Here is a 15,921-nt window from a genome sequence, read left to right as displayed (position 1 = left end):
ATCAAGAGTAGTCCATACGAATGTCCCTTGTCCTATTAGGATGACACGTTTCAAGGCATGCGCCTCTTCCTCAGAGCCCTCAGAGCTCAGACACTACTCACCATACTGACGATATTCAGGTGGGCGCCACTCCGGACAAACCACCTATCCACCAGGGGTGGGTGTGTTGACGGCCAAGGTATATGCTGCGCCTCAAGCCAAACCAGGTCGTGTGCATCCCGGCGAGGTGTTTTACTCGCAGGCCAGCACCCATCCAAAGGGGCTATGTCGGGGCGAGGCCTAGTGTGGAGCTGCGACCTGCACACACTTGCTGGCCAGACTGGGAGACCATAAGGATCTAGAATATCCAGTCCAACGCCCAGTCCGATGGTTGATTGTAGTTCTCTCAGGAAAATAACTAGCTAAAAAATAAAATTTAGACAAAAGGTTCCCTTTTTACATAAAAAACACGCTAGAACCAAAATCCCAGCAGGGAACTAGGTCCTTACTCCTGTCTAGGCAAAAAAAACTGAATTTCTCTAGCAGAGTGAGTGGCTGTATACTCCCAGGGACTGCCCCATAGGCATGAAAAAGATTTTTCCTGCCTAAAGTCCTACTCCTGTAGGGGGCAGCATAACCCAATGGTTAGTGTAGATCTCTTTAAAATTCTGGTCTCAATAGCCAAACCGTCAAATTCAGCAGGTGTTGACAACATGGAAGCAACCATTGCTCCTCCACTACTAATTTTTCGATTTCCGCCACTAAGATCACCGGCTTCACAGACATGGCAAAAGCTGGACCGGAGGGAACGCATAGATCAGGTTAAACCGAAACCAAGGAATCAAAAGGCTTCCATCCTGGTCGTGATCGGATCCCTGGTTCTGGAAACAAACTTATCGAGCTGGTTGTTGAACCCTAACACCAATAAATCTACATCGGGAGTACCCCAACGTTGGCAGGTCAGTTGAAAGACCTCAGGATGCCAGGACCACTCCCCTGAAAACAACTGCTTGCGACATAGAAAGTCTGCCTACCAGTTGTTCACCCTGGGATGAAAACTGCTGACAGACATTGACCATGACTCTCTGCCCAAGACAGGATGTGGTTCACACCCTCCTGCACTGATTGACTTCTGGTTTCCCCCTGATGGTTGATATAAGCCACCACAGTCACGTTGTTGGACTGAATTCTAACAGGACACATCCGCAGTCTGGTCCTCCAAGAAACCAGTGCCAAACGGGCTGCCCGAACCTCCAAGATGTTAATGGTTAAAAAATATTTTCTACCCGAGACCACCTACCCTAGATAGAGATTTCCTCCAGGACCGCTCCCCAGCCCACAAGGCTGGCGTCTGTGGTTACTGCCTTCCAGGTCACAGGCAGAAAAGTCTTCCCCTTGCTTAGGTTGCTGAGGACCAGCCGCCAGGTCAGATCCTGTCTTACCCTTGGGGAAAAACATAGGGGGAATCCAGAGCTCTGAGTTTTTCGTTCCAAGCAGACAGAATACTGTTCTGGAACAGTCTGGAGTGGAATTGTGCAAAAGGGACTGCTTCAAATGAGGACACCATCTTGCCTAGCAGTCTCATACACAGCCGTATAGAGGGAAACGTTTTCCCTCTTACCAACTGCACCAGACCCCTTCAAGGCCAGAACCATTTTTGATGGCAGTAAAATCTTTGCCTGAGCAGTATTGAGAATCAGACCCATATATATCCCAGAATTTGAACAGGCCTTAAGGCCGACTTTTCTAAGTTTACAACCCAACCCAGATTTTCTAAGAACTGGACAGTCCGGGAAACATCCTGTCTTAGACCTGGTCCTGACCAATTCTTGATCAGCAGGTCATCCAGATCAGTGGTCCTCAACTCCTGTCCTCGGGTCCCACTAACAAGGCAGGTTTGCAAGATAACTAAACTACATCACAGGTGATCTCATTTGCTGCTCAGTGATTGCAGTATTCTAGTCTGCATCTCCCGAAGGTAATACTTAAAATCTGGCCTGTTAGTGGGCCCCGAGGACCGGAGTGGAGGACCACTGATCTAGATAACACATTACTGAGATCCCCCGAGACCTTAGAAAAGCCAACACCGGGGCCAAGACTTTTGTAAACACCCGGGGAGCTGTGACCAGACCGAACAGCAGAGCCACAAACTGAAAATGGGACTGTCTGACTGCAAAACGCGAAAACCTCTGATGGGAGCCTGAAAATTGGTACATGGAGGTATGCATCCTTAATATCTATGGAAGCCAGAAAATCTCCTCTTCCTAGAAAGGCAACCACAGAGCGGATTGATTCCATGCAAAAAGACTGTATGGTCAGATACTGGTTCAGGGCTTTGAGATCTAGAATGGATCTTACTTCGCCATTTGGATTTGGCACTGTAAAAAGATTTGAGTAAAAACCTGTGAACCTTTTGCTGGTTGGAACCTCCATAATCCTGCCCTGCACCAACAAATGTTCCAGGGCCTGGAACAATGACTTCCTTTTTACTGGGCAAACAGGGACATTTGAACCCAGAAACTGAGGAGGAAACTCTCGGAACTCTATCATGTAGCCCCGTGCCACTGTGGACAAGACCCACCTGTTCACCACTCCTTCAAGTTTCTGAGAACTGTGTAACCATGCCCAAGCCTCCAAATTCACACGCCTAAACAAAAACTGCAACCTGCTCTGCGTCCCATATGTTCCGGACAGCAGCTCAGCTTAGCAGAGAAACAGTCACATCCAGCAAGCAGCACCGCTTAGAAGAGTGAGAGGCTATCCATGTGCACGCCCATGACGTCATCTGTGTGCGCCCATAGAGATATATGGAGAACAGAGCCAAGCTGATGGGAGAGTCCAGACACAGAAGGTACACAGGAACAGTACATTTCTGCCGAACATCTAGTGGCCAAAACACGGTACTACGGCCTAGGAGAGAAAATGTGAAATTCCTTCAATGCAAACTTTTTTTTTCAATTTTTAAATAGAAAGGGAAAAAAGGAACAGACTTCTCAATCCCGCCGCAGGGTCCTTTACAGAACCCAAACTTCACCCATCACGGTGGGCTTTGTAAATCAGGCCTTCCAGGACTGGAGCCCCCTTTTTCATGGGATCCACACCCTTGGACCTGTAGAGCACCCTGTTGGCAAACTCCTTGGGATAATAACCAGGGTTCCATTTATCAGGGTCCAGTGCCCAGATGGGTCACATTACAGACAAAACCTCAGGTCTTCTTAGCCAAGGCTCGGGTACCATCCACTTAGCGCTTAGCCATCCGAATGGATCAGATCAAAACACCCCCTACTGGGACATCATTTAAGATTGAAGAGCTTTAAAAACCATGACCACCACCTTCAAGACACTGGCAAAAAAAATTAGGTGCTTCCTGTATGGAAGGGGTTATATGGGAGGAACTTCCTGTCTATTGGTTGTCAGTGTACAATCACCTAAAGGTAGCGTTTAAACCATATAGTCATTATTACCGGCTCTGTGTCCCATGATGTATGATAAAAAAAGATGTAAGGAAGGAGAAAAAAATTGCTAGGACCAGATATCCCAGCCGGGAGCCAAGGTCCTTAACTCTTGACTAGACAAATTAAAACTGATTACCTAGAGCAGAGATGGGGGTTATATACCAAGCTGAGGACGGCCCATGGGTGTAGCAAGGTGTTTTTTGTTCTGCCTAGTCCTACTCCTGGAGGAAGCAATATAATCCAGTAGTTATGATTTATGGAGCACCGTGTCCGTTGATGAACAAAAGATAAAAAGCTTCCAGACTGCATTCTATGGTGTGAACTGGCCCTTAGAGCTGCTGCAGCACTTAGTGAAGGAAACCGTTTGTTTGGACCAGCTTGTTTAAAATGAAATATTTAAAGTGAAATAAAACATGAAAATCAGCTTTAGGCCTTTTTTTGGAGCTGGAGGGTGCAGGGGGTGAGTTGCTGGGGACCCACTGCAAGGATACAGTTTGCAATGTAATATATCATTTTGGGGGTAAAGGTATGCTGAGTGTGAAGAGGTTCTGCGAAAATCTATTATGTCTCTTGCCCTTACAGTTAAAACGGACCATAAATGATCAGCACAGGCAACAAGATGCATGAAGATGTTTCAATGGAGAGAATCATTACAAGCCAACTATACCCACCAGGGGCCCTAATCAAATTCTTAGGCTGAATTTAAATGTATTATCCTTGCAGTGACCCAAGAACTGTTTGCTAGTGAAATACAAAAGCCAATTTATGAGCTGGGTTATCAGAGATAAATCTGTACAGCTAACAAATGAAACACCAAACATATTACAAAATACAAACGAAAGAAAAAAAATTGCATAATGAATGGTGGTATGAAAAAAAGGAACATGTTTCTCAAAAACATTCTGGGCTTTTACAGGCACAAGGCAGATAAATTATATTTAAAATACTAGTTTATTCACTTCATTAAATTTAACAACATATGCTTTTAAACATTTTTTGGGATGATACAGGTTTAGCCCCACCATAGACCATAAATGAAGACCCATCAGTCCGTATACAATGTATATATATGTGAATTTCCATTAGGATGTAGATTTCAGATCCAAATATTGATGCATTTCGTGGTGGACTCTGCCTCTAAAAGATAGGGCGATTAGACATGTATATTATATTAAATCATCTTGCAGGCATTATGTTGGCGGTGCTCATCGGGTCTTGGGGGCAGACACAGAGGCCAAGGAAGTTGGAACACTCAAGGCAAACCGGGCTAGTGAATAACGTGTTAACCACCACACTTGTTGCATGTCGGGAGGATCTTAAAAATGCAGAGGTGCCTATGAAGGTGGCCATACATAGTAAAGGCTATCCTCACTCTGTATATTGCGGTCAAAAGGGGAAAGGACACAAAAGAAATCAGTTTCTGCACTCTCTCAAGGGGAGTCCCAAGATGGAGAAACTTGACCAAAAATATGCCAGTGCCACAGGGGAGGAAAGATGTCACAATTCTGCCACCTATCCTCAGAGGACACCCCCATAGAGTGCCCCTTCTGGCAGGAACATTCAGAGTGAGGGTAGTCTTTGCCACCTTCCTGCCTTGGAAAGAACTCTGGGTGTGTCTAGGCAAAATCCTATTGCATGAGACCCTTAAGTATTTGATAAACCAATGTAAAGCTCCTGCTGACGTCATTCTGAAGAAACGCGTAGAGCGTCATCAGGTCACTTCTGCACGGTTGATAACCAGAGATTGCAATTTACTGGCTTCTGCACTTTTTATGGACTTATAAACTATGGTATTAAAACCGTGGAAAATTGTAGATCCGTAATGTGTTGATCTACAAGTCAATACAATAATTCATATATTTGCGCCAACTTTTTGCACTAGTCACTTTATATGGATTTCCGGTTCATTGTGTGAGCCTTGTTTTTTTTTGCATATGTTTTGCACACCGAGCACTTTATATTACAGTGTGTTTTTATTTAGATTTATGTAATTATTGTATACTGATCACTTGCAATTTGAACACTTGTATTTGATTTATACACTATAGACACATACAGGAATCTTTGAGAAGTAAACAGTTTGGTATACCAGTACTTTACATTTGTTTATCATATACTTAAAGAGGAAGTAAAGTCGAAAAAAAAAACGGGAAAAAAAAAGCCCTGTAAAGAGAAAGGCATAATGAGCTAGTATGCATCGCATACTAGCTCATTATGTAGTACTTACCTTAAAACGAAGCCCCCGCCGTGCCGCCACCTCAGCGACAGGACGGCGACATGTCCTGCTTCCGGGTTCGCGTCCTCCGGCCATCTGATTGGCCGGAGGCGCGATTACATCACTCCCGCAAGCCGCCGTTCACGGCACTGAGCTCTGAAGGAACGGCACGGGTGGCCGTTCCCTCAGAGAGCCTGCGCCGATGACGTCATCGGCAGTTTGCACTGTAAATATCTCCTAAACGGTGCAAGTTTGGGAGATATTTATAGCACCTATAGGTAAGCCTTAAAATAGGCTTACCTATAGGTAAAAGTTATACAAGTGGGTTTACAACCTCTTTAAGGCTTTCATGCAATAGTATATTGCCTAGACACATCCAGAGTTCTTTCCAAGTTTATTAAGAAAAACCAACAGTACAGAATACACTCCATACACGTCATTCCCATTAGCAAGCACAGACACAAACTTCCAAAATGGCCATACACAGGAAAAATAAGAAAATAAATCCCCCCGGCAGGAACCGCTCCCAATGGGGAGGCAAACCAATCAGCATCGTAATCAGCAGCATAATCAATATTCAGCCCCCCCTCCCCCACACAGTCCAAATCCACATTTATTGTAGAAGGCAGTCCATAACCAGGTCCTGGGGAGCCAGGCCAGGAACCGCCAGCCAGCTTCCCCAGATTTTATCATATCTATGCGGTACCCCTCTGTGTTGGTAAATCAGGCGCTCACAGCGCAGGGTATTACCCATGGCTTTAATCCACATCTCCACCGTAGGTGGGGATGGGGCAATCCAGTGCTGCAAAATAAGCTTCCTCGCCTGGAACAGGGATCTCGTAACTGCCCATCTAACACCAGCATCCTCTGAACTCCTCCACCATACCTAGCAAACAGGGTTTTGGGTCCACAGGCACCGAGAGGACATATGCTGTATCGGTAATGATTAAGCACACAGTCAGTGTGTGAAACGCGTCTACCTTGTCACGATTGTCATATTTGGATGTCCAGTCAATAAACCTGGATTTTGACTCAACCTGGAGTGCTGCAAATTCCTTTTCTTTTATCAAGTTTTCACGGAGGCGAGCCGGGGCATGCACCTGTGTGAGTCATCAGGCAACTACACCACCTTGAGCAGTGACTCCTTGTCTGTTCTATGGCATGCTGTAGTTGGAGATAGGAGAACTGCATGGTTCGGGGCAAGGCAAACCTGGCCTGCAGCTGCTCAAACGATAGCAGCCTACCGCGCTCGAACACCTGGCGCAGGTGGGTAACCCCCCCCCCCCGCGCCACAGAGCCTCGCAGGGCAGGTCCGCCAGCTCCGGATACGTCAGATTCCGCCATATTGGACTGAACTCAGTAAAGCCAGTCACTTTCTGAAGCTGCTTCGCCTTTGCCCATACCTTTTGTATCAATCTATACGTGGGGAAAGCTTTGTTAGACTTAGCCAGGAGTTGCGACTCTAGAGCACCCGGGAGGTCCTCCGCACCCACCGCCCATAAGAGCACTGCAAGCGCGGAGTCCCCTTCACCACTGTCACCCCCAGCCATGGCACCCAGCAAGTGCTGCAGCTGGGCAGCCATATAATACATCCATGGGTTAGGGAATGCCAACCCCCCCTGGTCCTTGGGGCGCTGTAACTGTTCTAGCTTAACCCTGGCCGTACCCTGCTTCCATAGCAGGGAGCGGAAGAGGGAGTTGACCAATCGAAAAATCTTAAAGCGGTAGTATCCCACTTTTTTACACTTTTACCTACAGGTAAGCCTATAATAAGGCTTACCTGTAGGTACAAATAATATCTCCTAAACCGGGCATGGTTTAGGAGATATTTACAGTGCATGCTCGCGCGAGCGGCGCATGTGCTCTGAAGGTCCGGAGGGACCTTCAATCTATTTGCCGGGAGCTTGCCGGAAAATCACTCCCGCGCGCATGCGCGGGAGTGACGTCATCGCGGCTCCGGCCAATCATCGCGCCGGAGCCGTCTCTTCCAGCCAATCACCGCGCCGGAGCCGCCGAACCCGGAAGAGACGGCGAGGGATCATGGCAGCTCCCGCAGCGATGTCCGGGGGTCCGTGTCGGGGCTTCGTTCTAAGGTAAGTAATACATAATGAGCTAGTATGCGATGCATACTAGCTCATTATGCCTTTGTCTTGCAGGTTGTTTTTTTTTTTTTTTTTTGAACTTTGGGTTTACAACCGCTTTAAGAGGGACAACCACCGGGGAATTATGCAGAAAGTAGAAGAGTTGAGGCATGAGAATCATTTTCTCCAAATTAGCCCTCTCCGCCACTGAGAGCCAGAGTCTAGACCACACAGATATCCTATCCCGGAATCTCTTCAGGAGTGGGAAAATATTCAATCTGCAATATGCCGTGATATCCGCTGAAATAACAACACCTAGGTACTTAAACTGTTCCACCACCGGGACGGGGCAAAAGGTGACCATCTGCGGATCCGGGCCCTGGTCCAAAGGCAGCAAGGCCGATTTAGTCCAATTCATAACTCCCTTTTGATCTCTAATTTTTCATACCCCTTTTAGGGATATGTGAGGAAGACTGCAGCCTGTCACTTAGATCCTTGCGCAGAACTACTCCCTTTTTATTTTACAATCTTCCTGCATGTATGGCCACATTGGTTTTAAAGACCCCCGGCATGTAAAAAGTATAGCTGGTAGTTTACACGTTATTAGCCCGGTTTGCCCTGAGCGTTACAGCTTCCTTGGTCTTTGTGTAACGTAATATAAAAGTCTAATCGTCATATTCTGAACATAGTCCACCGCAAAACGTTTTGATATTTGGATCTGGAACTTACACCTTATAGATACGGCAATTAATGTGTATAATCATTATGGGATAAGAATGATAGTTGTTCATTTGTGGTCCATGTTGGGCTAGACCTGCATTATCCTAAATAGGGGTTGTTTTTACCAGCATCTGTTGTTGAGGTTAATGAAGTGATTAAACAATTGTATTTTAGATATTTTTTCTCTGCATCATGTTGTGCCTGTTTTTTATTTTCATACAATATTTATTAGAATGTAGCACAGTGGAAGTCCATTAAGTGCCGGTTCACACTTCTGCGATGCGGGAACGCTGCGAATATGCAGCCTGTTCCCGCATCACATCCGCACATCTGGCAGTTCACACTGCCATATGCGATACGCAGGGGGTGTCAATTAAAAGTGAACGACACCCCCAGTTGCCATCGCATATTGCAGTGCGATCTGCAAGTACGCACAGAATCGGATCGCACAAGTGTGAACCACTGTGCGATCCGATTCTACTGCGGCTCAAAAAAAGCCTCATGTGCGTGTTTGGTGCGGATACAGTGCGAATTCAGCCATACAAAGTGTATGGCTGAACTCGCATCCGCACATCAGATCGCATGTAATTCGGAGCAGTGCGCTCCGAATTACATGCGATCTCCGCAAACGCGGAAGTGTGAACCGGCACTTAAACATGAACGGCAGAACTAGGAGGGCAGGGTTAGTGGCGGCTTTGCATTATAAGTTTGTGTCTGTCCTCATCTACCTACCTGTTCAGCAACAGACATCCTTCTGTTGGGATCCACATCTCTCCCCTCTAGCTTGGCTTTCACTCGTTTCCAAACACTGACAGCATACGAATTGCGCTCTTGTACCGCTGTAACAGAAAAAAATGTGCAATCAAATCAAAATACTACTAGGATTCAGCTGGTGTTTGAACAGCAAACAGTAGAGGTAATTTTCATTGTTCCCCTCTGATCATTACATCATAATTAATTGGTTTGTTTTGAGTACACTGAAATAAAAAGCCTCACCTTTGCTGCACACAAAACAAAGGGTTAGAATCACTTTGGTTTATATGGTCTGCTTTGCCATTGCAATGACTCCCCTCACTTTTTGTTCTGGCATTTAAGTGGGATTGCAGACAAAAAGCTGAAGGTTCTAACACTTCCCCCAGTAGGTTTTACTGTTAGGAAAGATTTCCTTACTTTTCTGTCTATGTGAACACTTCCATAGGGGAAGGAAAAGAATACCATAGAAAACCCTGACAAACATTTTAACCTTTAACTACTCAATCCACAAGTAAAGTTGAAAAGTCAAGTTTTATTCAACATAAAACAGTGTAAAGGAATGGTTTTCCCTCCAAAAAAAACTATTGCAACAAAATGGAAATGAGCTCTTTGGCCTGACTACAGTATTACCGGAAAACCGATTTCACTGAAGTGGTTGTAAAGGCTAAAGGTTTTTTTTTACGTTAATGCATTCAGGTAAAAAAAACTTTTAGATGTTGCTCCCTTAGCTTTTGATAGGAGTGGGAGCTTCTTCTGCTGTCAATCAAATTCAGTGACAAGGGAATGGGGGCTGCAAGGTGTGTTTCTATAGACGCACATAGCAACTGCCTGAATGAGCACCTTCCCAACAAGCAGCTTGTTTGGTGGTGGAGAGAGATACTCAAAGGCAGGAGGAGCCAGGAGCACTGTTCGGTGTCCCCAGAAAAGGAGGATTGGGGAAAACCATTGCACAGAGCAGGTCAGTATAACATGGTATTTAAAAAGAGAAAATAAAAATACTTTAATATCACTTTGATGCATACATGTGGTTTGCAACATAATTTAAAAGGGCCAATAAAAGCGAATTTTAAGTTGATCAAAAAACAAGGAAACTGTTTTAGTTATTAAACTACCAGAAAACACATTAGGGGCATATTTTAAAACCGTGAAATCACAAAACATTTGTTGTAGACAAATCTTCCTGGTGCAGGTTTTTTAAATTACAATGACTAACCTGCAGTGAAGAGGACACTGCTCCACAAATATTAACGGATGTAATTTTTGAGAAGTCAACCAGAAAATTTAATATCTTAAAGCAGTAGGCCTATTTATAGCATTTTTTTTTTTTTTTTAATAGCATCAAAATAATGCCTGATCAACATTCTAGTACAACAGAAAACATTCACTCAAGATGAATTTAAAGACCATGCACAAAGCCTGCTAACAATACAAGTTTGAGCAAAACAAGACAGGCTTTTATTAGTATAGGTACATATCATTACCTTTGCCAGTCTTCGGATCCCGCACTGCTTTTTTTGGACTAGAAACAACACTCTTGCCAGGCCCTGGAACAGTGCTTGGTGGAGTATCTGCTGATGGCACCAAATTTTTCTGGACTGACTTTTTTGCATTCTGTGACATGCCCTCCGGCTGGGTCTTTGGGACAGTGTTGCTACGCACAGCTGTTTTGAGAAATATCAGATTAAATACACCCCAAGTCAACTGAAACAAGACTTAATACCAATAAAAAGAAGATATATTGATCAGTTTACCCTCATGAGATGAGATTTACTCTAAATAAAAGATTTACTAAAACTGGTGCACACAGAATTTGGTGCAGCTGTGCATAGTAACTAGTTTATAACTTCAGGTTGTTCAATATAGCTTTGACAATAAAACCTAGATGCTGATTGGTTACTAGATTCTGTGTCCACCAGTTTTAGTAAATCTCCCCCAGGGTTACAAGCATAACAAACAAAAACAAATCAGCAACGCGTTGGTGGAAACGTTATAACTATAGTGCTAAAACAAACAACTGCCCTAAAATGGAACGCACAGTATTTTCCATTTTTCCTTCTTAGAATAGCACACCAATTGGGAGATCTCATAGCAAGTATTAAAAAAAAAAAAAAAAAAAAAAAAAAAGCATTAAAAATTATTTCATAACATTGTCACTTTGCTCATTTAGGGCAAAGTGACATTATTAAAAGCTCAATCCCCAACTTTATATATGTAGGCTGACAAGCAACTTAAATGTAATTCTCTAGCATTTATGCTTGTAGCAGGTCTCAACCTTGTACATGCTTAGAGAAGGCAGAGAATCAAGCAGGTAGGCCCATGAAAATTCTCCATGCTTCAAGTATACTATAGTCAAAGCCCTGTCCTTTAGTAGACTCACATTTTACTTTTGAGGTGATGTAAAGCAACAAATATACACAGTTATAAACTAAAGGTATAAATTAATAACTGAGGATGAACCATAAGACGATGAGTGCTATTCAAAAGACAGACTAATAACCTTCATTAAAGCAGGACTAAACTCTCCTATCCCCTACAGCCAAGAGAGCTGCCATTTTAGTCTCTGTTTGATCTGCAGTTACCATGGTGCTGAACATGTGATCAGTTATGACAATGGCCTTTTGATGGCTTGACAGGTCAGTTGAGAGCACAAGCAGCTGTGCTTTGGGAACCCATTAAAATGATAGGGTTAGTTCCCCTTAAAGTAAAAAAAAAGTGTAAAAGCAAAGTTAAGTGCAGTGCCCATTCCCACAACTCTGCCTTCTAATGATCATGCGTTAGTATAAAGTGGATTTCACACTATGCTCCTTGCACTGTTCACTGAACGAACCCATTAGACTCTAAACACACTCTTAAAATTATGTGGTTGTATTGTTTTACCAGTAAAAATGTAAACAGTGCTCAGTGAATTACATAATTATTACCTGCAGCAAAACTAGGAAGGTATGTTGAGGATGTAGTCGGACTAGCACACTCGTTTGTTGAATCTGTTACCAAAGGTGATGCAAAACCCACCAGATTGTTATAGATACTATAGAGAAAGGAAAAAAAATGGAAACAATGTAAACTCTGCATATGAAACCGAGGACACAGGTAGTTTTAGAACAATGCCAGGAATTAAGATGTACTCCATGGTTTAATCAACTCATAATCTTTCATACATTGGTAAAATTTGGTAGGAACTTGCGCTTACCTCTGGCTCTGGGTTTTCAGCTCTTTCAGAGTTGGTGTTATTTCCTGCAACATATCTATATGTTCTTGGCTGCGCACTTGGCCCAAAGCCTGAACCAGAGTAAACAGAACTGTCTGAATGTTATCTTGCCAGGCTTTGTACTCGCTCAAAAACTGCCTGACGCTGTTCTCGTAGGGCACATCTTCACTGTCTGCCAAGGCTGCCTCTTCATCCTAAATAAAATGGTTTTAAGTTGAGTTGAAACTGAAATGGTGCAGATATTTAAAAGATGCTAAAGTTATGAGCCCTATCTAAGACCTAAATAATCAAGTATAGTTGGCAATTTGCATTCATATTTAAAGCTGAAATACAGACAAATAATTATTTTTCTATGCAGTGGGGCTGTCTGCACTGCAAAGGCTAACTGCTCGTTTTTGTCCAGGGTTGGAGAACAGAGATTAACTTACCTAACCCTCCCAGCACAAGACTGGTCCCTGCCCACCCCCCGCAGTCTAGCGGTCTTGTGCAGTGGACTGTTCTTGATGTCATCACTGCCAAAGACCTGCTCTGGGCGTGAAGATGTCAGAACAGTCCACCGCTGGATCATGGGGGAGCGCAGTTTGCCGCTGGAGGATTGGGTGAGTATACAGCTTTCTGGTTGCCCCTTGACAAAACAAGCAGTTAACCCATGCAGTGTGGCCGCAGCCCCACTGCAAAGGTAAAACTGGATTTTTGACTTACCGTAAAATCCTTTTCTCTATCGTTCATTGACGGACGCAGATCTCTGATCCATATCAGTAGGGTTATACTGTCCCCTACAGGAGTAGGACACTAGGCAAAAAAAAAGTTCTGGCTATGCCTATGGGCAGTCCTGGAGGGTACACCCTCTCTCTTCCTGCATAGGATGTCAGTTTTGTATCAAAGCAGTGTCAGAAAGTAACACCAACAGAACTCAAAATAGAGGGGCGGGTACTGCGTCCGTCAATGAACTTAAGAGAAAAGGATTTTACGGTAAGCCAAAATTTTTTATTTTTTTACTTACCGTAAAATCCATTTCTCTGAGTCCAACCACAGACGCAGCTGCTGCTTTAAATCATAGATGGATGGGTAATAAGCCCCTCCCACTAGGAGTGACCAGGTAGAGCCAAAGGCTTTGACACGCCCAGGGGGGCGGGGTCCCTGGGTAATCACCCCTGGCCTCACCGTTGCATCTTCAGTTTAGTTGCAAGCAGTGAATAATATCCAAAACCCAACTCTTCAGAGAAAAGAGGGGTGGGAGCTACGTCCATCCAAATGGATTTTACGGTAAGTAAAAAAAAAAAACGCATTTTTTCTTTCAACCACTGACAAACGTAGCTGCTGCTTTAAATCATAGATGGATGGGACGTCCAAAAGCAGTAACCACTGAGGGGTGGGGAAAGGACAAACTTAAAAGAATGCAATTCCCACAGCGAACATAGCCAACTATATAACATGAAGCCCAAGAAGCAACAACTGGGGCTCAATTGTAACAAAACCACAAAGGAGAAGGAAAAGTAGACTGCTCCTTAAATGGCAGCCTGCAAAACCTTGCGGCCAAAGGATGCATCCAAGGATGCCAACACATCCACTCTGTAGAAGTTGGTGAACGTATGTACAGACGACCAAGTGGCCGCCTTGCAAACCTGCATCACTGACGCCTGATGGCGGAAAGCCCAAGAGGCACTCAACGCCCGCGTAGAGTGAGCCGTGACAGGGAAAAGCAGAACCTTGTCCTTAAAGAGGTTGTAAACCCATAACATTTTTTTTTTCAACCTGAAAGAGAAATACATAATGAGCTAGTATGCATCGCATACTAGCTCACTATGAAATACTTACCTTCAAACGAGCCCCCCGCCGTGCCGCCCGCTTACCTGTACGTCTTCCGGGATCGCGGCATCCGGCCATCTGATTGACCGGAGCCGCGTGACATCACGCGCGCGGGAGCCGACGGTCACGGCACGGGGCTCTGAAGGAATGGCACCAGCGGCCGTTCCTTCAGAGCGCATGCGCCAGTGATGTCACTGGCTGCATGTAAGGTAAATATCTCCTAAACGCTACATGTTTAGGAGATATTTACAGTACCTATAGGTAAGCCTTATCATAGGCTTACCTATAGGTAAATAGCTCAAAGAAAGAGTTCTGGCGCTACTCCAACAGGTAGTTTCCTGAAAATATCATGCAAACATGTAAAACACAAATATCCATAAAAACACTGTTCGCCCAATCCTAAGTATTGGATAGCTTGTAGATGTGATGAGGAGAAATTAAAGGATGGCGCTCAGGTGTGTTGATAGCTGATAATTACCCCAAAGGAGACATAGATAAATGATCCAATAAAAGTTTATTCCATGAATCCAAAGATAAAAAGCAATGTGTTAAATGAGTGATTCCTCCTACCAGTCCATGAAGTCTCTGTATATCACTGCTGCCTCAGCACGACTCCCTGATGTGAATCCCAGGGAAAGGAGAAAGCTGGCAGATGGAGATGGCATAGAGAAGCGGGTCCCAGCGGAGATAGGGGCTCACACGGTCCGGTGTGCGGCCGCTTCCTGGACCGGAGCCCACGCTGTGCTACGCTGATGCCCGCTGTGAGCGCCGAGGGATCGCACACTGATGACGTCACCGCTATCAGCGCTGTCAGCCGAGTGTGTGTCCGCGGCCGGCGGGGGAATCACCTGAAGGACGGGGAGCTTGGAGGAAGATGCTCGCTCGCTTCTACAGAGCCTCCCGATTGCCACAACGACATGTTTCGCTACATTAGTAGCTTTGTCAAGTTCAACTTGACAAAGCTACTAATGTAGCGAAACATGTCGTTGTGGCAATCGGGAGGCTCTGTAGAAGCGAGCGAGCATCTTCCTCCAAGCTCCCCGTCCTTCAGGTGATTCCCCCGCCGGCCGCGGACACACACTCGGCTGACAGCGCTGATAGCGGTGACGTCATCAGTGTGCGATCCCTCGGCGCTCACAGCGGGCATCAGCGTAGCACAGCGTGGGCTCCGGTCCAGGAAGCGGCCGCACACCGGACCGTGTGAGCCCCTATCTCCGCTGGGACCCGCTTCTCTATGCCATCTCCATCTGCCAGCTTTCTCCTTTCCCTGGGATTCACATCAGGGAGTCGTGCTGAGGCAGCAGTGATATACAGAGACTTCATGGACTGGTAGGAGGAATCACTCATTTAACACATTGCTTTTTATCTTTGGATTCATGGAATAAACTTTTATTGGATCATTTATCTATGTCTCCTTTGGGGTAATTATCAGCTATCAACACACCTGAGCGCCATCCTTTAATTTCTCCTCATTACCTATAGGTAAAAGTTGCAGAGGAGGGTTTACTTCCTCTTTAAGAGAATACGCCTTCACCACCATCTGTCTGATCCATCGAGAGATGGTCGTCGCGGCGCAGACGCAGCCTGACCCCTACGGGGTCCATCCGTATTCACAGAGTCAGATTCACGAAAGGACTCAGTAGTCTCCAGATACAACTGTATTGCCGAACCACATCCAAGCAATGCAAGGCAATTTCCTTA

The 15,921-nt window shown here is 45.0% G+C and overlaps 1 protein-coding gene across 4 annotated transcripts in view; it reads right to left on the bottom strand.

Moving 5' to 3' along the window:
• Positions 1 to 15,921, bottom strand: part of SMG1 (SMG1 nonsense mediated mRNA decay associated PI3K related kinase) — a 795,166-nt gene that overhangs the window by 19,788 nt on the left and 759,457 nt on the right. For all 4 annotated transcript variants that reach the window (XM_082260927.1, XM_082260924.1, XM_082260925.1 and 1 more), the window contains exons 59-62: positions 12,394 to 12,605; positions 12,125 to 12,231; positions 10,685 to 10,864; positions 9,183 to 9,289 (exon numbers count right to left, since the gene is read on the bottom strand). In XM_082260927.1, the coding sequence (XP_082117053.1) occupies positions 9,183 to 9,289; positions 10,685 to 10,864; positions 12,125 to 12,231; positions 12,394 to 12,605 (606 nt within the window). The remainder of the gene's footprint in view (positions 1 to 9,182; positions 9,290 to 10,684; positions 10,865 to 12,124; positions 12,232 to 12,393; positions 12,606 to 15,921) is intronic.

Source organism: Pelophylax lessonae (assembly GCF_965119305.1).
Source record: "Pelophylax lessonae genome assembly, chromosome: 6".
Taxonomy (NCBI): domain Eukaryota; kingdom Metazoa; phylum Chordata; class Amphibia; order Anura; family Ranidae; genus Pelophylax; species Pelophylax lessonae.
This window is presented reverse-complemented; position numbering and strand designations above follow the sequence as displayed.